The 23,673-nt window shown below is 40.0% G+C and overlaps 1 protein-coding gene across 2 annotated transcripts in view; it reads left to right on the plus strand.

Annotated features, from left to right (window-relative positions):
* The window catches only part of kcnj5 (potassium inwardly rectifying channel subfamily J member 5), a 37,582-nt gene extending 24,348 nt beyond the window's left edge, over positions 1-13,234 (plus strand). Inside the window, exons 3-4 of one of the 2 annotated variants that reach the window (XM_038275278.1) lie at positions 354-1,227; positions 11,254-11,636. In XM_038275278.1, coding sequence (XP_038131206.1) covers positions 354-1,227; positions 11,254-11,636 — 1,257 coding nt within the window. Of the gene's footprint in view, positions 1-353; positions 1,228-11,253 lie in introns of both variants that reach the window. The other variant, XM_038275277.1, reaches the window with a different exon arrangement.
* Positions 13,235-23,673: the final 10,439 nt, after the last annotated feature.

A 23,673-nucleotide genomic window follows, 5' to 3' on the forward strand; every position in this document is an offset into this window, starting at 1 on the left:
AGTTTACATTCTTAGCTTTGTTAATAGCAGTTAGCCTGGTCATAAGAAAAAATACATTAATAAACAAAAATTTACAAAATTGGACACTACAGCAGGTTTAATTTGATTTGCAACCCATGCAGATTCTTAGATAGTTGAAAAAGTAGCCACTACCACCTGATCGTGGTTCTCTAGGGATTCTAACATTTATCTCCATATCACTTTTTTGAAGTTGCTAATATATTAGTTTGCTTAAATTTTTCATTTTTATAACAAAAGTTAAAGGAACAAGTGCAGAGAAAGATCTCCTTTAAAGTTACTTGTGTTTATTTTTTTTCACCCTTTCCTTGTTTTCTGTTTGTTTTCCATCGCAGGCGAAGAAACTCCCAAAACATCTGCGGGAGCCTCAGATCTCAACTGAGCGAACCCACTTGATTTCAGAACCAGTAAAGAAGCCACGTCAGCGATATGTGCAAAAGGATGGCAAGTGCAATGTTCACCATGGAAATGTACAAGAGACCTACCGTTACCTCAGTGACTTATTTACAACTCTGGTGGATCTACGTTGGCGTTTCAGTCTATTAATTTTCACCTTGGTTTATGTTGTCAACTGGCTTTTCTTTGGGTTCCTATGGTGGTTGATTGCACTTATCCGTGGAGATCTGGTGCATGGGGATGAGGAGGACTGGACCCCTTGTGTAGAGAACCTCAACAGTTTTGTCTCAGCTTTCCTCTTCTCAATTGAGACAGAGACAACCATTGGGTATGGCTATCGAGTAATTACAGAAAGATGCCCTGAAGGCATTGTCCTACTTTTGGTACAAGCAATCTTGGGATCCATTGTTAACGCAATAATGGTGGGATGCATGTTTGTCAAGATTTCACAGCCAAAGAACCGTGCCGAGACCCTTATGTTCTCGAACAATGCTGTTATATCGGTGCGGGACAGCAAGATGTGCCTGATGTTTCGAGTGGGAGACTTGAGGAACTCTCACATTGTGGAGGCATCAATTAGAGCAAAGCTCATTCGCTCACAGCAGACCAAAGAGGGGGAGTTCATCCCACTCAACCAGACTGACATAAACATCGGCTTTGACACCGGGGATGACCGACTGTTCCTGGTGTCACCACTTATCATCTCTCATGAGATCAATGAAAAAAGCCCTTTCTGGGAAATGTCCATGGCGCAAATGGAGAAAGAGGAGTTCGAGATCGTCGTTATCCTTGAGGGCATGGTTGAAGCCACAGGTATGAAGAGAAATGTGGGGAAACAAATAAAAAAATAAAGGGGGGTATCAAACACTAATAATAATTAATTGATTACAGATTAAAAGATAGAGAACCAACATTAATAGTTAATGGATGAGTGGACAAATACTTTAATTGTAAGTGGAGTGAAGGTGAAGGAATTGCCAAGATTTTAATGCCGTAATTCACAAATGATAACTGTATTCAGTTAAAGTTTAAAACGACATTAAGACAATTAGTTCAGTGATAATTAAAATTTGACTTAGAATTTTGCATTTTCTACTCTGCCCACTGCACTTTAATTATAAATCAAAATGTCTCCATCCCTTTTACTTAAATGGGGTGTGAAACTAAAATCTACAAAAGTGTTTCAAATGTTTTCCTGTGCTCACTGCAGCCCTCATTCCCATTGTTGCTAGTTAAAGGTTTTGCCTTTGATAATGTTTATTTAAAAATGAATGAAGTGTAGCTACCCACACTACAAGTTTTTGTTTTGGGTAAATCCTGATTTCCTGGCTGGATACATTTACAAGACACATATGTCTGTTGATGCTGTTGTGAGTCGTCAGAGAAGGACTGAAATGCAGAGTTAGATAGTTAGAAGGTCACAAATAATCTTTATTTATGCTAACAAGGAAAATAAAGTGCTGTTAGCAGAAGATCTGGCATAAGTAGATAAATCAGGTAAATGATCATGCATCCTCATTGTGTTAGTTTTTCAAGTTATTCCTTCTTTTCTTTGGACCTATTTTGCCCTAACCTTTTTTTGCCACACTAATGTGCTTAATACAAATTACCTATGATATTTTTATTTTTTTCTAAAAATATTTAACATTAGACCACACTTATAAATAACAAACTTCCAGATTGGCCCTGCTTACAATGTTTTCATGCAGAGCTGTGTGCCCGACTAACTAGCATATCCACTCTCTATTTTGACATCTAATGAATTGGCTCAAAACACATTTTAGCAGTTCCAAGTATGTTTAGGGAAAGATTTGTTGGTAAGATTTATTAATTAGTCTGTTTGTGTTTTTGTTTTTTTATAAGAAATGTTGTAGATATTAATGGCTACTTTTTCATGTACTTTCTTTCAAACAGACAACAGCCATAACTAATAACACACATGCAGTAATTACATGTCTCTTTGGGTATTAATGTAATTGTATGTGTGAAAAGCAAATATATTTCTAGGGAACACCCAAATTTTTACTACATTACCAAAATTATGTGACACAATACACCATCAAAATTATGTCTTGAATTCCATAAATCCGACTCTGGTTTTTCTTTACTTTTTGTTAACCTTTTGTAAAAGATGCATCACACTAAGGGTGTGCAAAATAGTCGTCATGACGATGCATCGCGATTCTAATTTTTGTGATCTTCTGCATCGATTCTTGAAGGCAAGAATCGATTATTATAAAAAAATAAATGAACAAATAAAATACATTGGCGCACATCAGCTAAACCAAGTGGAATACAACTTCCAGTCCAGCCGATGTCGCTGCGGATGTGCTGACGCCCGCTTGGGTTGTTATAGATACTGCAACATCTATCTATCATCTATCTATCTAGATGTATACTCTGTGTGTGACATAAAATATGGATCTCCATCCCTGCCAAAAAGGCCATTAAATAATGTTTAAAATAAAAAATACAGTAGGTTGAGAAGGCAGAGTATCTATCCATCCATCCATCCATCCATCCATCCAGATTTCTCCCTTTCTCCATTTAGGCTATCATTTCTGGCTGTTGTCAGGTTAATCATTTGATCGTTCATGCTCTCCATAGTTCTCCTGTGGCGCGAGCACAGGGCGACTGTTGCACGCCTTTAGAGAGCATGCGCGTTTCCTGTCGCTTGCGCGGTGACTTGTGCCGCCTGCGCTGTGCGGAGATGCAGGGGAAACCGTATCTGATGGGGAAACGCAGCTCGACGTAACACCGGTATTTCCATCAGGAAAACGCTGTTTTGCTGCTGGAGTCATCCTCACTCTCCATCTCTCTGTGTGTGCTGTACGTTAACACCCGCCAGCAGAAACACCCACCTACCCAACTGACAGACGGAATCTCACTATACATCAGCCATTCTCATCCTCCCTCTCTCATGACAAGGCGCGCACCTCTGGATGACCTAAAAAAATAATCTTTAATATCTCTTATACAAAAGTAGCACAAACTATATTTTTTTCTGCACAAATCTGCACTAACGTTGCACTAACCATTCAGTCTATTTGCAGAGTTTTTTGACGTGGGTGGGGTGTCAGGTTCACGCAGCTGCGCACGAGTCCTATCATGAAAAAAGGTTCATTGTGCGACCTGAGTAACGCGCAGTAACGGGGTGTCTGCAATGGTAACTGTGTTATAGTTACAGTCAAAGTAATTAGTTAGATTACTCGTTACTAAAACAAGGTAACGGCGTTAGTAACACCGTTACTTTCAATGCCGTTAGTCCCATCACTGCTTGTGTCACAAGCATTTCCGGCCGTGGGATACTGCGACGAGTGATATGAAATAAAACATGGAGGACATTATGAGAATTCGCCCCGCGGCTCCATCACATTTCAAGTGAAAATATCTCAATGCATCGCAATATTTCAAGTATCATGATGCATCGTGATAGAATCGCATCGTCCATGTGAATCGTGATTCGAATCGAATCGTGACTTCTTTGCCAATACCCACCCCTACATCACACCCAATAAAGAGATGTGACTAGGTTTAACCTAAAAGTGCAGCAACAATGCTTCCTTCCGTTTTTGCATATTGAACTTAAAATATGACAACCTGTATGGTTTTGCAACATGATGATAGTAAAAGGCATAACATAACTGCATCACATTGTTATTTGTTAGGTTGTTTGTTGTGTGTAGAGTCAACAATGCGAACCCAATTTAGTTCAACTCATTCTTTTGTTTGTGTTTAGTCTTTATAGGTCAATGCTAAGATGGTTGGTAAAGAAACATTTCTATGAAAAGTGGCAGGATACATGGAAATGGGAAGAAAAAAAATGAATGGTGAGGCTAAAATAAAAACAATTTTAAGAAGCCTGCAGCTTATGTTTACAATATCATAGCAAAGTATGGCCCTTGTGAACTTTTTGTTAATTGCTGACTTCTCTTTTTCTTAACCATAAGCCTACTGTGTGAGATTCAGTTAAATTAAGATAAAATGGAAATTAATCAAAAGGTTTCCACAACATCAGTCACAGCAGGGAATAAATGGGAATAAAAGGGGTTTGTGCTGCTAATAACACACTAAGCAAGTGCTGTTTCTCAAAAATCCAAAGATAAAATGAGAAGGAATACATTCTTTAAATTAAAGTTCAAATTGTGCATCAGCAAGGCAAGGTAGATTTCTTAATAGCACCCTTTTTGCAGACTAAGAGATTCAAAATATCTTTCATGTTAACACTTTATTTTTGGTCTTTTTTTGAGAGGAAACACTTTATTCTACCAAAATGTTAAAGATGCAGGGGGTATCCAACTTACTAAGTAACTAAGCTTTTAGGCATAGTCCTAAGTTAAATTGACCCAAGTCCAACAACTCATCTAAGTTTATTAAATGTTCCGTGATCTTCAGCTCTAACAAATGTATCTGTTCAATAAGCTCCTTTAATAAAAAACTGCATTATTAACATGAAGCTGTAGGAATTGCTTGGCCATCCTCTCATGAAGTCCTGCATACACCGACTTAGTGATTGTAGTGCTCTATGGTCATAAAAAGTGTTATCAGCATGTATGCAATAAGAGATATTGTAGTGCAATATAACCTAAACCAGAGAGATCATATGGATGTTGAATAAAAATCACCTTAGAATGTGCCATGATCGGTTTAGAGATAAACCCACATGCAGAACACCACTGGAGACTTGGTGAAAGATTTAACAGAGTTTATTTAAGTTTCACACAAATGTCAAGAACAAGATTCTGGTTCTGGTCCAGGCGGGATTCTCTGGCATCTGCAGAGACGGATAGTTGATTAGCTTGGTTGCAGATGAGTTAAATGGGTTATCAGATATTTCAGTGGATACCTTGAAGAGGTCCAGGCTAGCTCTGAGAGAGGGAACCGGTTGGGTCCAGAGACTGTTGGTTCAGCAGAGTGCTTGAGCAGCTGCAGCGTCTAGCTTCTGACTTCCAGTGAACAGACCTTGGTTGGAGTGATTAGCTCTTTCCTAAGAGCAGCTGGTGGATTCCTAAGTGAGGACTTCAGGTTTGGCTCTCTGGGGCAGGCAGGCAGGTTTCAGGTTAAGCTCATCCAGAGCTTCTCTCGAGAGACTTTCCTAGGAGCGAGAAGACAAAGGCAATTAGAATTAGGTTTCTTAAAGAAGATAACGTATTTAGTAAATTCAGAGGCTCAGGTTCGCTAACCAAATTTGGCTAACACTGCGGCGTCGAAGGAAGGTCTGGCAGCTGCTTATAAAGGCCGGTCTCCTGATGAGCTGATGAACATCAGCTGTGAGGGCTCCAGCCCAGGAGGATCCATAGCGCACTCTGCTGGAGAAGGTGGAGAATCTCCAGATCCCAACAGAATGGACCCATTGGAAATCCCACAAAGATTTTTTCTTACCTACAGAATAATTACCATATGACACGATGCAGTCATTGGTTTAGTGCATTACCAGGCAACCCCACCTAATAATCTATTCAAAAGATTAATTTAATTAAATGTAGTTCATTCTTATTGTGGCAATTTACAACACATGTCATCAGAGGGTACTTTTCAAAGACAAGTCAATCAGTATTAAAATTCATTGGAGTCTGACTTTGCAAAATTCTGTTCTCCTGGATGAGAATGTTGTGATAGTAGACATTTGCTTGTTAACTCTGTAGGAATCCCTGACATGAAGTATGCATGCAGCGATAATGGAGAAAAAAAAACACATTTTCAACCGGAAGAAACCTTCAGTAGAATCAGGCTCAGTGGGAGAATTACAATAAAAAAGTAAAAATAAAAAAGTAAGTAAATTCTAGACATCCAATTAGTACACTACAATCTATTGTGATAAATGTTGAACCAAATCTTAACATGACTGTTAATGTTAGTGTAAATTATATAAAACATTTTTAAACAGTATAATTGGCTGTTTGGAAGGCAGCTCCATTAACGTTGAAACCAAGACTTGTCTATGAAAGGAAAAATGCTGTAGCACAGGTGAAAAGGGAGCTAAGTGGAAATTAAAATAAGCTGCACAGGATAACAACAACCTGGTTTGTGACTGTTTAATGAGAAAATATTTTACAAACTAGTGTAAGAAATGTTTTTTTTTTATTAACTAAATATTACTCATTTATCAACATAAAAAAAAATCTCAAAACCTTATAAGATGACTTTCCAGGTTGTTCTGTATCTGGTTCTTCATTTTCCTTCTGCTTCTTTTTTTTATTTATATCTTTAGGAATTTCAATATGTATAAAGATACAGATTTATTTTCTACTGGGATATATACATTCCCACAGACTCTTAAATGAAATGGAGACTCTTTATTCCCTTCAATATTCAGACTGAATTAAGTTCAGTTTACTTTGTTTTCTCCTTATCCAGCTGTTAGTGTAATGGGAATTTTTACTCGGTGCTTTGTGTCTACAGCAGAATATTACTGTCACAAGATGTAATCAGCTCTGCTCAGATCAGGTATGCTCTGACGTTTCACATCGCCGTGGCATCACGCTGAGGAAACGCCATTGCTGTCTTTGAATGCAAGCCAACAGACAAACACAAATTCCTCTGCTCACTACCTTGATTTTCCACTGGTACATAGAACTTAGTAAATAGAGCATAAGCCAGAAAGTTATGAACTCACTTACTATGAAGGATTTTTCCATCTGAACATTTCCATCATAGCACACTTAAACAGACACCCACACTATATACATATATCGATATATATGTACTTAATGGCTGTCCAACTTTAATTATTTAGCTAATGACAAACATGCCACTATTGCATGTTGTTTTAGTAGTTAGCACAACTATAACATTGAGCTCTGGGCCCAAAATCCTTATATTTGGGGGGAAAACTATGAAAAACACATTTGAAGCAGTTTTGCATCACAAGCAACTCTGTTTTTTAATAGGCCTATCTACAAACATTCATTTAGACCCACCTGAAGTGAATGAAGCGACTAGAACTAATAAACACAAATACATGGCAGTGGAAACAAATGATCTATTCGTTGCAGATAATGTCAGTAAGTTAGTGTTTGGTTTGTGAAATACTTGCTTTTACGCAGATCGTATATTTTTTAAAGCAACATGACCTGAATAAACTAATTAAAAAGTTTTTTACTTCAATGAGATAAAAATGTTATTAACTGAAAAGCTTGCAAAAGCAGGGATGTGGTTTAAAATAAGGCAAATATGTTAGGAAAAATATATACAGTAAAGGCCAATTTTGCTATGATCTTGAAGGATATTAAGATCAGTGGTTAAAAATAAACAAAACTGTTGTTTCTTTTATTATCTAACATCTCAGTGATTGACTAATAGAAAGCAAGACATCAAATATTTTTTAGAAAACATTTTTATCAGATGAAAAATGACTCTTCACGTGTAAATCAAATTTATATACACACAGGCCTTGAATCAACACATTTCCTACACGTCTAAAGGATCCGTAAAACCTACACTGACCATTTATTTTGATATAGTTGGTTTTTGTTTTGTTTTTTGCAGCAAATGTTTAGATTTAGAGAGCTACATAGTTTACTTTATTTCCAAAGCAAAACATTCCTTTCTAAACAGTATCTTATTGTGTTCTGGCTATATTGCTCACTCTCATATTCATTTCATTAAGGTAGAAATTTATTAAATCTAGTGAAAAACAAAAAGCTCCAAAAGTGTTCATAAACATCCAGTGCAGCATTGAACCTAATCCAATGCTTTTCCCTATTTTAACCAGCCAGGTATGGTACATATGGTAGAACTTAAATGAAAATCTATTTGTCATCTTTAAAGTTGAATTTTAAAGTTCTTTTAACTTCCCATTCATTATATGATGATTCTATACTTTAGATAAAGGTTTTAGTGTTGTGGCGCTTGAAAATTATCTATTTAGAGAATAAGACGAGAATGATACAATTTCCAAGAATCCATTCTATTGTTGTGAAAACAGTGGACTGTGTTTTCTATTCTTTTTCTTTTTTTAAAGTTATTGTACTTTGCCATCTTTCCAGGAAAATAACTCAGAATTGGATTTCTTTGGGGTCCTATGTCTTTTAATATCAGAGTTGGTTTTATTTTGTCATTTGGCTTAGATAAATCAATTGCTTCTTATCCTATAAAAACAAAATAGCAAAGTAAGATAGATTTGTTTCTGAGATTGAGCAGCATGAATAGAAATAAACTAACCTGAAATGGAAAACCAATATTTCCAGCTTAATCCATAACATTAAGGGTGGTAAAACTGAGTTTTGTATATCCAAAAAGCTAATTAGACAACGTGGATGACATTACAACAGTAATGCAATCAGCCGTTATGTTTCTGTAACATATTTAATATGTTAACTTTGTCCTTTTTTTCCAAACTGTGAACAATTGCTGGAGGGGTATGTCAGATTTTTTTAGGACAGAGCACAGGTGTACTGCAGAGAAATTAAAGATCAGCCCCTGCTGCAGTAACTCCAGCTGTAGCATGTTGTTCTATGCAGTACTAATGACATTCATAAGCCTTTAAAATTGTAGTAAAATGACTACATTTTTTATCACATTTTCAATAAAGTAAAGCAAATATTCATAATAAGATCTAGATTTCAAGCTGTCCAAATCTGACATCCCTTAAAAGACTTGAGGCTCTCACCTTAGCTAAAGACAATTCTGTAAAATATTCACTTTCTTAGGCAGGATAACAAATGCACAGCGCAGTTTTAGATTTTTATTTGTAAATGTAAGTAAGCGAAAAATAGCTCTTCTTTTATTTTACAAATATAGAAACAATTCTGTAGGTTGCAATGTGCTGTTTGGTTACTTCTTTCTATTATCTCCAGCATTACTCATTACAGATCAAAATCCTTTTTAGCAAACAGTTTTTGAGAGTTTTGCAACACAATACAGATATGAGCCATATTAGGGGCAAATTGTGATTGGATCATAGATAGAAATAACTATGGCCTCTGCAGCCCCTAAACAGCTGCTTTCACTGCTACAGTAAGTATCACTACACAAGAGAAAGGCATGCAAAAAACACATTCTTTATAAGAATTACAACAGCACAATCTCAGTTTGTCTGCATGCACTGAGCGCACTTTTTAATATCAAAGTGTTAACAGCACATTCAGAGGAACATGGTGGATGTTTTTGGTTATCCCAAAGTATGGTGCTATTATATTAGTTCAATTTGTGACAACATTACCAAATACACATGTTCAAGATCAGACAACTTGTTTATCTAAAATAAAACTATATTTTCCTTCGTTTTTCATAGGCAGAGATCTTTCTTTCCAAAATCACCAATATTTTTATCATATGTTTAAAGATTTGGTAGCCGATGCAAACTGTTTGAAATAAGAGAAATTGACCATAGCTGAGTAAATGGTGCTTTCTGAGCTCATTATCCTTTGTGTTTAACAAAACCTCATTCAACTGAATGCATTTAAACTAATAATTTAACTATGTATATTATCATATCATTTTTGGAAGGAGAAATTTTAATTTATTACAAAATCTTATGAAGAAAAGGAAAGTTAAAGAAACTTAAAACATTGTATTTAATGATAGTTTATAAGTTTGTGTAATGAGAAGAAAACAAACAACCAGGTGTTCTTTAGTAAAATAAAAACTTAAAATGGTTTCTGACAGGCCAGGCTGTTTTGAAACTTCAAAAAATGTCCACAGTGTGTCTACTGAGGTTCTGCATGAAGCTTGAAACCACCTGTATGTTTATATATCCATCTGATGTTTCGCCCACTTTGATAAAATGTTACAGAACACTTCACCTAATTTAACACCGGAATCCTGACAAATATTATGCATGTGTTTTATATCTTTCTGCAGCATTAACTCACTGACCCGAGAAAAGAACATGTCATGCTGAAGACATGTTGTATATATGACTCAACATGCATTTAGCGTTTATAGTTGTTTCACCAATCTGCATCATCATGAAAATTATATCTATTTAAACCATAAGTTATGCAGTATATTTCCGAGTGTCATAAATATCACAGGTAGATATAATTTCTTCCATACTATTTTGAGATTTACCTGCATGGGTTATGTATGGCTCCATTCTGTGTACTCCTATACGTACAGTACGCATGGGTATGGGTATATAAAGTATAGTGAACACTTTTTAAAACGTTATCCAATTATTTATTTTTTTAACCCTAATCTAAATAATTATAACCACACTTTACTTTCAATATTGAAATTGAGACAATATTAACTTTGAGATTTAATTTAAGGGGTGATAAAGACCTTAGTAAGAACATCACTTGGCTACAGTAAATCTAAGATTCCAGAAAGGTTGGTAAAAGGTAAAAACAATTAAATTCGGCCATCATGAGTTGACTTTCCTCCTCAAAATTACATTAAAATAAGGTTTTACATTTATAAAAAGAGTTCAAATGAACTAATTTGATTGGTTGCAATCGTCTCCTTTACAATAAACGTACCAAGCAACTTTTTTATAAAAACCTCAGTGTTAATGAAAGGAAGCCAATAATAGACTTGTTCTTAAATTGTAAGTAACATGTTTAATTTTTTTATATTCACAATGCATTCTAGTTTTTAGTCTCTTCAATGAAAGCACAATGCTTTGAATTATTTATACTGATATTTTACCAGGCAAAAGCTTTAATGAGAAATCCACAGCAAGTCTTGGTATTTATTTTGTCACCATTCCTCTAAAAATGTGATGAATGAACTAATTTGGTACCTCTTCTCTTCCCTTTTTTGTGTGTGTTTATATTTGTTTTTCTTGTCCACTTCGTGTTTGGTTGTTATTTTCTTTGTTAAAATGTTTATATGCTGTGTAATTAATTTGTGCATGTAAACACAAACACCCATTCTCTTTCATATCTGTGACAGGCATGACGTGTCAGGCTCGGAGCTCCTACCTGGACACCGAGGTGCTGTGGGGCTACCGCTTCACACCTGTTTTATCTCTGGAGAAGGGCTTCTATGAAGTAGACTACAACAACTTCCATGATGTCTACGAAACCAACACTCCCACATGCAGCGCCAAGGAGTTAGCCACCAAGCTTCGGGACGAGCCACTTTTGCCTCAGCTCCCACTTCTAAGCCCTAAACCCACATCGCCGACCTTTGACCCCCTGGACTGCCTTTCAGAACTGAATCAACTAAATCAGGATGAAAAGATGGAGGAAAGAGATTCAGGTGACAGGGGTGAGAACAATGGCTTAGCTGCTGCTCTTGAGGAGCCACCGCTCGTTGATGGAATGCCTGACTGAAGGGCTACATCAGCTCAAAAAACCCAGCAAAGACTGTAACCAGACAATGCTTAATCAATGGCCATTTATTTACACTGCAGTTATTGGAGACAAAAGACTTCTGTCTCCAGGTGCAGACTCATGCAATATTTCTCCATAAGAGCATCAATCTATAGTGTAGATTGGTTTTGTAGACAGGTATGTTACTCAGAGCACACATGTACAACAACTATATCTACTCTTAAAATTTGGGGGAATTTTATAATCACAATGATCACCTAACTGCTATAATGCATCAGTTCAAATTGTGTTAGTTTAAAGTTAGGCTGGAGCTGGTAGCACTGGAGGTACACTATGAGTTCACCCTAATATTCTCATGTGAAGGTGTTGTAACTCAGCCTTTTTATGCTTTCATTCACTCCCATTAAGAAATCTGTCTAAACAGTCATTTGAATTAGCTCATGTGTCTAACAGCAGCTTGCATGTGGTAATAAAATCTTGCTTGTATTTCTTTAATTTTTGAATGCGAGAAATTATTGGTTCCTGTTCCTGTTAGTATTAATAAAACATCTTTGTCATAAAGATTAACAATATAGTTTACAAAAGAAAAGCTTGAAACTTCTAAAATGTTACACCTACTTGCAGATATGGGGCAGTTCTGTTTCCTTTGCTCAACTCTTTTCTTTTGCTGTGCTGATCTACAGTCACATCGTGTTTTCTGTAAGTGATGTCTTTGAGACACTGAGAGAGTTGAATCAAAACAATAGTTAATCATTTTATGAGATATTTTTGAGGTTTTAAATTAAGAGAGATAACAAGCAACAGCTGAAAATTCTCTATATATTATGCTATGGAATCAGTTATTTTTGTCATCTTCTTGGTTATGTAAAGACATTATTCTAATTTTCGACGTGCAGGCAAAGAACCCTAAATCTAAGCCTCCTTTGGGGACCAAAAAAAGCACAATTTCTTGTAAGGGGATTTTACAAACACCCAAACAACCACTGAATTACTGCTGCTTCTCCTGCTACTGGTTGATGCATGTCGGTCCTACCTAGAAGTTGCATAAAGAATTTTGTAAAAGGGAAATATTTATACCCAGCAATTGTTTCAAATGTTCCTAAGTTTTATACACAATTCAGTATATCAACACCTAAAATGTTTCACAAACAAAATAAAATATTCTATGAATTATTTAAGGCCCTTTGTTGCTTATCTTTATAAATTTATATATATATTTTTTGCCATGTACAAAAGGGAAAAAGTGAAAAAATTCTTTGAAATCTAATAATGGCAAATAATTGTTTGCCTTTTAATAATCTCCTTTAAAGATGAATCTTTTAGCCTTTGCAAAAACATTGGTTTACAGTGCACTTTGGTTCTGTTCAACCAATCGCTCCTGGGTTTTTCCTTGTTATATCACACTGTGATGGTCCGCTCTGGTGAGAAGTTTTCATAAATGTTAATGAGCATTTTATTTATGGTTTCTAAATTATTTTATTTGAACTATAATTTTTTGCAGGTTGCATTGATTATACAGCATACAAGCTATAAAAAAAAATCATCTTTGTACCAAGGATGGATTTTTTTTTCATTTCTAATTGATTTTCTCTCGGATATGGTGGCGGTAGTTAGCACTGTTAACTTGCAGGGAGAAGGTGCTGGGTGTGGATACTGACCTTTCCACATGATTTGAGTGAACTCCCTATACATGAATGGGTTAAATCTTGGAACTATGGTTTCTTCAAATGATCTATATATATTCATGTTAAGTTAACCATTAAATTTGTGTTCTGTTATCCATGCATTGGGAAAATTATAGAGAGAGGCTATGAAATTTACCAACTCACAATGCTCTTCATGTCCCATGGCAATTTGCACATGTACCATTAGCAATTCTTCCTTTAGAGAAGCTAAAACCAGTTTCCTTAAAAATGTGCACAATAAAATCTAATTAAAGTGACTGTGAAAGGCTTTTCCAAAAATGTAATGTGGGCATTTTTCCCCCCATATCATTCACAATGTAGTTTTGCAATACCCAAAGTTAGTGTTAAGTATTGGATTCATTTGGAAAATCATAACTATTTAAGCTAAACAATGAGCATTATATGAAGGGAAATTGATGTTAGTGATATTTACGAGAAGAAAAAAAACCCTAAGGCACCATTGTGGACTTTGGTTTAAACTGTAGACTGCCAAAATCTCCACAAATAGGACACTCCAGTTCTTGAAATGATTTCTCAGAGCTTGTTTTAAACCAGGAGAAACTAACATAGACTAAACTTAGACTGAACTATGGCCACAATGACAACCTGAGTAAGCTTTAGCTATAATCAGAACCTTAAATGTTAAAACACACTGCTGAACACAACAGCTTGTACCTTAAGGTCAATGATAGTAAACACACTCAAGAAATGTTATAGAAATGGATGAAATATAATAAAACGGCTGCACTCACTACACCTTCCTATCGAAGATTGTTGGTCTGCATTCAAACGCCGACAGTCTTTAAGAAGCCAAATTATTCCCTTGATTTTTGTTAAGAAAAGAGGTTAGCTATTTTCACAGAATTATGCTAAATGTTAACAGAAGGAAATTGTGGTGGAGATGAAACTTGAGAATGAAAAATTAACCAAATGTTAGTAAGTGTGAATGTATAGATGTAGACAAATGATGAGCCTCTATGAAATATTTGGACTATAAGAGGATGGAGGCGCACATAACTACTCATTGTTCTTTTACAGATCTTTAAAGTTGTATAATTATTCAACTCAAGGAATGGAGGAATGGTTGGATGAAGCCAATTAAAGTCCAAAACTAATGACATCCTTGTCAGTGACAAGGGCATGGAAGCTTTATACCAGAATCGCATGCTGGGGACGACTTACTCTTTCCTTAGTAGCCTACTTTTCATTAGAAAACACTAAGCTTACAGGCATAAATCAAGGATTACTCCTCCTCTGTTAAATAATTCATTATAAGAAATACAGGGTACTTTTTAGGCATGCAAGTTCTGTGATTTCGACATAATAATGTAATGATATCAAACTATCACATTTTGGAAGAAAACAATATTTCTAATGATTAAATCTCACTTTCAAATCATTGCTGTTTTACAGGAATATATGTCTACTTAGTGTCTTTTTTTCCACTGTGACCTTTTAAGCACCTTATTATATGTATGTTATTTGTCATTTGTTGAACAATACATTCATTGATATGGAAATATCATCGTAATTTCCATAAATATCATCTATTTTCTGTGTTTTCATGAGAATAAACATGATATGGCCAAAAAGAGACAGTCTGTATTCAGTTTTTGCTTGCATAAAGAAGTGGAAAAGTGTGTGAATGTATTTTTTTACACATGACTTTGCAACTACATTACTCAGACAATTTTTGTACTGTGTCAGCTGTCTGGTTATGCAACATACAAGGGCCACAGGCAAGTCAACTGTGTCTTCAACACATGCTACCTACATACTGGATTAGATCTGCATTGTTTCATGAAAAGGAGCTCACTTGTATCAGTGCAGCAAATCTTTGCTTTTGCTAAAGCTTCAGGCAGAAATGCTTTCACTTACCTTAGAGATAGCATCAATTCTGATTATAAAACACTTCAGTTCTTCAGTAGATAGACAATTTATCACAGATATATATTACTGTTGTTTCAGGATCTAAGAAGGCTAATATAAGTCTTTAAATTTACTTTCTTCTCATCTACATAAAACATAGAGATTGTTAATGTGTTATTCATCTGTGAGGTCATGGAAATAATTTAGTTGTATTTTTTTGTTAACTTTCCTTGCTGTTTTATAATATGCTCTGGTACCTTTCTGGGTAACATAGGATTTTTGGGAGATGCAGTTTTATTATTCTTTCAGGAGCCCAAAGCAGTACAGCAGGTCATGGAGTTTAGATTTCCTTCATTTCATTTATTTAAACAGACAATATTTCGGCATGAATATAATATAAATTTTTGGATTTCAAATATTATTCCGAAAGTTTTTTTAAGTATAATAAAAATCAAACATATGACCTAAAACAAAAAATTATTTCATGATAATGTTTTCTTTTTTGTTGTCTCCACTGTCAGAACCTGCTTAAAACTTAGAATTTGGAAGGCTACCCTTCACTTGTCCAAATGTGGCTCTTCTTATATCAAATTGCTCGTCTGTCATGAATCTTTCCTCCTAACAGAAAACAATTTTGAAGCAGGCAACTCTCTTGATCTGTAGCTATTTATATCATATTTATATGTAAATCCATACAGAAATACTGTTGTTTCATATTTTCCCCTTTATAATAGCAGTTTATAAGTGGTTCATGGAATAGTTTTTAAACATTATAACAAATTCTATTTGATCAGCTTGTCCCAATGAGTCTGTAGAAAAGTAAATAAGATGCCAGATTCAGATTCCTACATCTAAAAGGTTGTAAAAATAAGCGTGGTTAGCGTTGTCAAGAGTTTCTTGTTTAGAAACGTTGTGTCTATTTAAAACCCATTGTACATGAAAAAGATGAGGTAAAATGACGTTGTCATGATGGGTTCACTGAAAGCGACCCAAGAATGCAGAACACCACTGACGGACACAAGGATGAAAGTTTAACAGTTTATTTATGCACAAGCACACAGGATATAATGGTTCAGGTTCAGGGCCTGGATTCTGGTTCACCGGAGTCTGCGTGAGAGACAGTTCAGTTAGCGTTGTCGACAGAGGTTTGATTCTCTGAAGTTTACTGATTATACCTTGAGGGTTCTTGAGGTTAGCTTTGGGAGAGTCACTGTTGGTTCTGGAGAAGAGTTCATCAGCAGAGTCCGTTAGCTGCTTCAGTGTCTCACGTCTAATTAGAACAGACCTTGGCTTTGGGTTCCCCAGCTCTAGTCCAGAGCTGCTTGGAGGTTCTCTGTGAATCTTCAGGTTTGGCTCTGAGGGTCGGTTCGGCAGGTTAGCTCTTCCAGAGCTTTCACAGAGGAGGCACAGGTTTCCTGGAAAACAGACACAGGGGTTAGAATCCAAGCTGCATTCAAAAGTCATCGAATTACTCTGAGGATCTAGGCTTAAGCGCTGACCAACTGGAACAACACTGCGGCGTTGAGGCAAGGTCTGAAGACAGCTTAAGTAGTGGATCCTCTGATGATCTTGACGAGCTGCAGCTGTGCAGGAGGCTCCCTCAGAGGATCCACGGCGGACTCTGCTGGAGAAAGGTGGAATTTCTCCAGCTCCCAACAGTACCCCCCCCTCAACGACCGCCCCTTGGCGGTCCGGAAGAGGTTGATGGGCAGGAACGCTCGTACTCCTCGATGAGGGCTGGATCGAGGATGTACGAGCCTGGAACCCACTGGCGATCCTCCGGTCCGTAACCCTCCCAGTCGACGAGGTACTGCAACCCAACAGCTGAAGGGTTGATGACTCGAGAGATTTTGAAGGGTCCTATGAATCTCGGGGAGAGTTTTCGAGACATCCCCTTGAGGGGGATGTCTCGAGTGGACAGCCATACCTCCTGACCTACGGCATACTCAGGGGCGGGACGTCTCCGGGCGTCGGCGAAGCGCTTAGTCGCTTCTGATGACTGGTTGAGAGTGGCGATGGTTTCCCTCCAGATCCTTTGGCAACGGCGGATGTGATGGTTGACGGACTGCACCGAAATCTCTCTCTCGTCTGCGGGGAAAAGAGGTGGTTGATAGCCGAGACTCACCTGGAATGGGGATTGTCCAGTGGATGCAGATCTGAGGGAGTTATGGGCGTATTCTATCCATGGCAGAAATTGGCTCCAATCCACGGGGTTGTTAGACGTAAGGCAGCGAAGGGTGGTTTCCAATTGCTGATTCATGCGTTCGGTCTGACCATTCGATTGGGGGTGGTAACCAGAGGTGAGAGAGGGTTTGCAGCTGAGAGCGGAACAGAATGCCTTCCAGACCTAGGAGATGAACTGCGGGCCTCTGTCCGAGAGGATCTCTTGGGGAATGCCGTGTAACCGAAAAACATGCTTAATGAGAAGCTGGGCAGTCTGGAAGGCCGTGGGAAGTTTTCTGAGGGGAATAAGATGGCAGGACTTCGAGAAGCGGTCAACAATAGTGAATATGGTGGACATACCTCGAGAGACAGGGAGACCGGTGATGAAATCGATGGCGATATGGGACCAGGGACGCGAGGGAACAGGAAGCGGTTGAAGCAGGCCAGAAGGAGGTTGGTGGCTTTGTTACGGGCACATGTGGGGCAAGCCAACACATACTCCTTCACGTCCCTGTGGAGAGTGGGCCACCAGAAGCGTCTGGAGATGAGAGCTACTGTTCTGCTGACTCCAGGATGAGCGGAGAATTTGGCGGCATGCATCCACTGGATAAGACGGGACCTGACAGAAGATGGAACATATGAACGATTAGACGGGCCGTTACCTGGATCGGGTTCAGTGGCCAGGGCTGAGTTCATGAGATCAGTTATTTCCCAGTTGACCACTCCAACTGTAAATGAAGCCGGAAGGATTGGTTCAGGTGTCTCGGGATGATCGACGGAGTAGAGACGAGAGAGAGAATCGGGCTTCACGTTCTTGGATCCGGGTCTGTAGGAGATGATTAAGTTGAACCGAGAAAAGAAGATTGACCACCTGGATTGGCGAGGATTAGCTTGTTTTGTTGACTGGATGTAAGCCAGGTTCTTGTGGTCTGTCCATACAAGAACCGGGTGCTCAGCTCCCTCCAGCCAATGCCTCCATTCCTCCAGTGCCAGTTTAATGGCCAGGAGTTCTCGGTCACCCACATCATAATTCTGCTCAGCGGTGGAAAGCCTACGGGAGAAGAAAGCACAGGGGTGTATCTTCTGATCAGAGTCTAGTCTCTGGGAAAGGACTGCCCCAACACCGGAATCTGAAGCATCCACCTCTAGAATAAATTGTTTAGCAGGATCAGGTTGCATGAGGACTGGTGCTCTGGAAAACAATGACTTTAATTTATCAAATGCTGCTTGAGCCTCGGGAGTCCACTGAAAGCTGCGTTTCATAGATATCAGAGAAGTTAAAGGAAGGGCGGTCTGGCTGTAGTTTCTGATAAACCGACGATAGAAGTTAGCAAAACCCAAAAACCTTTGAAGTTGTTGGCGGTTTTCTGGAACAGGCCAGTCTAAAACTGCCTTGATCTTGTCCTCAGATGGTTTAACCTGGCCGCCCTCGAGCACAAACCCCAAAAAGGTGACTGAAGGTTGATGAAATTCGCACTTCTCGGCTTTCACGAACAGTTTGTTCTCCAGCAGTCTCTGTAAAACAAGACGGACATGTTTTTTATGTTCGTCGAGGTCCTTGGAGTAAATGAGAATGTCATCAATGTACACAAAAACAAAAACGTTGAGAAAGTCTCTTAGAACATCGTTAACGAGGGCCTGGAAGCAGGCTGGAGCGTTGGTTAGTCCAAAGGGCATAACCAGGTATTCGAATTGGCCCAAGGGTGTTTTGAAGGCAGTTTTCCACTCGTCGCCTTCACGGATCCTAAGGAGATGATAAGCGTTTCTTAAATCCAGTTTAGAAAATACAGTAGCTCCCTGTACGGGCTCAAAAGCAGAGGCGAGAAGAGGCAGTGGGTATTTGTTTTTAATAGTGATCTGGTTCAAACCTCGATAGTCAATACAGGGTCTCAGGGAACCATCCTTCTTTCCTACGAAGAAGAACCCGGCGCCCAATGGAGAAGATGAAGGGCGAATTATTCCAGCTGCTAATGATTCGTTGATGTACTTTTCCATAGTTTTCCTTTCAGGCTTGGAGATGTTATACAATCTACTGCTAGGTAAGAGAGCACCAGGTAACAGTTCAATGGCGCAATCGTATGGTCTGTGTGGAGGTAGGGAAGTAGCACTGACCTTACTGAAGACAGGGGCGAGATCATGGTACTCAGGAGGAACTGAAGAAAGGTCAGGAGAGTCCATCTCCCCCCCGCCTCTAGGAGACCCCACCAAGGGGGCAGCTGAACGCAGGCATGTTTCGTGGCATGAGATGGACCATGATTCCAGGTGACGTTTGGCCCAGTTTATGTGAGGATTATGCTTCTCCAACCATTCGAAGCCGAGCACCAGCGGGGAACATGCAGAGGGAAAAACAAAAAATTAGATAGTCTCTCGGTGGTTACCTGACAGAAGTAGCTCGAGGGGCTGAGTTTGATGGGTAACTTGATGGAGTCTTCTCCCGTCAATAGCGGATACTCGGAGAGGCTGAGTCAGAGGAATAGTTTCAATTTGGAGTTGCTGGACGAGGTTGGAATCGATTAGGTTACATTCACAGCCAGAGTCGATGAATGCAGAGAAAGAGAGGCTCTGGTTGGCACAGAAAAGTGTGGCAGGCAGCAACAGTCGAGGAGATTTCTTAGTGTTTATTTGGCCCGCCAGACTCCTCAGATCCTCTGGCGGGCCCAGGCTTTTGATTTAGCCGGGCAGGAAGCAATGAAGTGTCCACTCTCACCACAGTAGATACATAGTTTACTTAGAAGGCGCCTTTGTCTCTCCTCTGGAGTGAGCCTGGTGTGTCCCACCTGCATGGGTTCGACATCCCTTTCGCCCGAATGAGAGGCCTGAACAGGCAGCGGTAGAGCCTGGGGCTTAGACCTCTGAATGAGCAACTGCTCTGTAGAGGGAGAACAAACAGTCACGTTATGTGAGGCAGAAGAAAGTGTACCCTGCTTCTTAGAACTGTTTCTGGCTCGAATTCTATTATCTAATCTGATGGAGAGGCGAATTAAATCTTCGAGGGTAGCCGGTTCATCGAGGGTTGCGAGTTCATCTTTAATGTGCTCGTTTAATGCCACGAAAAAGGCTCCTTTCAAGGCGCTTTGGTTCCATCCGGAAGCTGCCGCTTTAACCCAGAAGTTAATTGAAAATTCAGCCACCGAAGAGTTTCCCTGTTTGAGATTGAAAAGAGCTCTAGAGTCAATAGTTTGGTCAGTTTCTTGGTTGAATACCTGGGTAAATTCAGAGATGAAATCAGAGTAGTAGCAATTTAAACTATCATCAGTGGCAAATATTGCCTGAGCCCATTCCAAGGCTCTTCCTGTTAACTGAGAGAGAATGAAAGTTATCTTCTTGTGATCTGTGGAAAAACAGCCAGGGGAATTCTGAAAAATTAACCGACATTGAAATAAAAATCCTTTGCAATCTTTCATGTTGCCAGAAAATCTTTCTGGGAGACTAGGACGGAACTCTGATGACGTCACTGCTGGTGACCTCGGAGGTGGAACTGGACCTGGAAATGGTTGTGGGACAGCATTAGCGCTGTTCAGATAATTAGCGCAGCTCTGTAGCATTTGGTTATGAGTGTCTACTAGACGGTATAACTCACGGAGCGTTTGGGTTTGTCCCTGAATTTGGGCATCCTGCTCCTCCAGTCGACGGGTGAAGTGATCCGCTGGGCCTTGAGTTTGGCCGCAGTGTTCTGTCATGATGGGTTCACTGAAAGCGACCCAAGAATGCAGAACACCACTGACGGACACAAGGATGAAAGTTTAACAGTTTATTTATGCACAAGCACACAGGATATAATGCTTCAGGTTCAGGGCCTGGATTCTGGTTCACCGGAGTCTGCGTGAGAGACAGTTCAGTTAGCGTTGTCGACAGAGGTTTGATTCTCTGAAGTTTACTGATTATACCTTGAGGGTTCTTGAGGTTAGCTTTGGGAGATTCACTGTTGGTTCTGGAGAAGAGTTCATCAGCAGAGTCCGTTAGCTGCTTCAGCGTCTCACGTCTAATTAGAACAGACCTTGGCTCTGGGTTCCCCAGCTCTAGTCCAGAGCTGCTTGGAGGTTCTCTGTGAATCTTCAGGTTTGGCTCTGAGGGTCGGTTCGGCAGGTTAGCTCTTCCAGAGCTTTCACAGAGGAGGCACAGGTTTCCTGGAAAACAGACACAGGGGTTAGAATCCAAGCTGGATTCAAAAGTCATCGAATTACTCTGAGGATCTAGGCTTAAGCGCTGACCAACTGGAACAACACTGCGGCGTTGAGGCAAGGTCTGAAGACAGCTTAAGTAGTGGATCCTCTGATGATCTTGACTAGCTGCAGCTGTGCAGGAGGCTCCCTCAGAGGATCCACGGCGGACTCTGCTGGAGAAAGGTGGAATTTCTCCAGCTCCCAACAGAAGTCAGTAGCATTGAAGACAATGCTTGGATAAAAAAGGCCCATTTTTTGTTGAGTTGGAAACCTTTGGTGAAGCAATAATAATTTCATTTTAGCTTTTAAAGCTGCAATGGCTGACAGTGGAATTATTATCAGTCCATTGACCAGCTAATGGCACAGCTGTAGTTTCTGTTAATCTAACACAGGTGTTGTTAATCGAAGAAAAGACTGACAAACCTAATATGTTTTAAGATTTTGATGTTTACTTTTGGAAATATAAAATTGTATTCCTCTAATGCATACAGTACATATTTAGTTTGAGTTGTTTCGATTGTTAAACTCAGCTAATACAGCAGGTGCCACAATTTCAGGTTGTTGAGAACCCAAATCTTAGCAACAGCAGAACAAATAAGGAGATATTTTAAAAACAATTTTAAGTTGAAGAACATTGAGGAAACACAGGGAGGCTTAATATAAGAGAAAACAGAAACCAGGAACCCCCTTCTTGAACCGCCACCTTAACATGGTGGAGGGGTTTCAGTGCCTAGGTGATCCCAGAGGCTATGTTGTCGGGGGCTAAATGCCCCAGGTATGGTCTCCCAAGGCAAACAGGCTCTTGGTGACAGGTCAGACGAAGAGTGGTTCAAAAACCCTCACAACGAGAAATACAGCAAGGCAAGTGACGTCGCCCGGGAGAGATGGAGGGCGGGGTTGGGGCTGCTTGTCTCCCCCCAGCTCAGCCGTCTCGTGTTGGAGTTCACCCCGGTAGACGAGAGGGTCGCAACCCTTCGCCTTCGGGTTGAAGGGAGGACTCTGAAAGTTGTTTCGGCCTATGGGCCGAACGGCAGTACGGAGTACCAGGCCTTCTTAGCATCCCTGGGGAGGGTGTTAGAAAGTGCCCCTCCCGGGGATTCCATCATTCTACTGGGAGACTTCAACGCCCACGTGGGAAACGACAGTCACACCTGGAGGGGCGTGACCGGGAGGAACAGGCCCTCAGCTCTGAACCCCAGTGGTGTCTCATTATTGGACTTCTGTACAAATCACGGATTGTCCATAATGAACACCATGTTCAGGCATGAGGATGTCCATCGGTGCACTTGGCACCAGGATACCCTAGGCCGAAGGCAGATGATCGACTTTGTAGTCGTATCTTCTGATCTTCGGCCGCATGTCTTGGACACACGGGTGAAGAGAGGGGCGGAGCTGTCCACCGACCACCACCTGGTGGTGAGTTGGATACGCTGGAAGAGGAGGAAGCCTGAAAGACTCGGCAGGCCCAAACGAGTAGTGAGGGTCTGCTGGGAACGTCTGGTGCAACCCTCGGTCAGGGACGTGTTCAACTCCCACTTCTGGGAGAGCTTCTCTCAGGTCCCGAGGGAGGTTGGAGACATGGAGTCCGAATGGGCTGTGTTCTCTGCCTCTATTGTCGATGCGGCTGCCCATAGCTGTGGCTGTAAGGTTTGCGGTGCCTGTCGTGGTGGCAATCCCCGAACCCGATGGTAGACACCGATAGTAAGGGATGCTGTCAAGCTGAAGAAGGAGTCCTATCGAGCTTGGCTGACTTGTGGGACTCCTGAAGCAGCAAGCAGGTACCATGAGGCCAAGCGTGTCGTGGCCCGAGCGGTTGCAGAGGCAAAATCTCGGGCCTGGGAGGAGTTCGGAGTGGCCATGGAAAAAGACTATCGGTTGGCCTCAAAGCGATTCTGGCAAACCGTCCGGTGCCTCCGGAGGGGAAAGCAGTGCTTCACTAACACTGTTTTCAGTGGGAGTGGGGGGCTGCTGACCTTGAAGGAGGATATTGTCGGGCGGTGGAAGGAATACTTTGAGGATCTCCTCAACCTGACAGACACGCCTTCCGTGGGGGAAGAAGACACTGGGTGTTTGGGGCTGGATTCGTTCATCACCCAGGCTGAAGTCACTGAGGTGGTCAAAAAACTCCACGGTGGCAAGGCTTCGGGGGTGGATGAG

This window comes from Cyprinodon tularosa, unplaced genomic scaffold (genome assembly GCF_016077235.1).
Source record: "Cyprinodon tularosa strain WSP-4 unplaced genomic scaffold, ASM1607723v1 ctg950, whole genome shotgun sequence".
Lineage (NCBI taxonomy): Eukaryota > Metazoa > Chordata > Actinopteri > Cyprinodontiformes > Cyprinodontidae > Cyprinodon > Cyprinodon tularosa.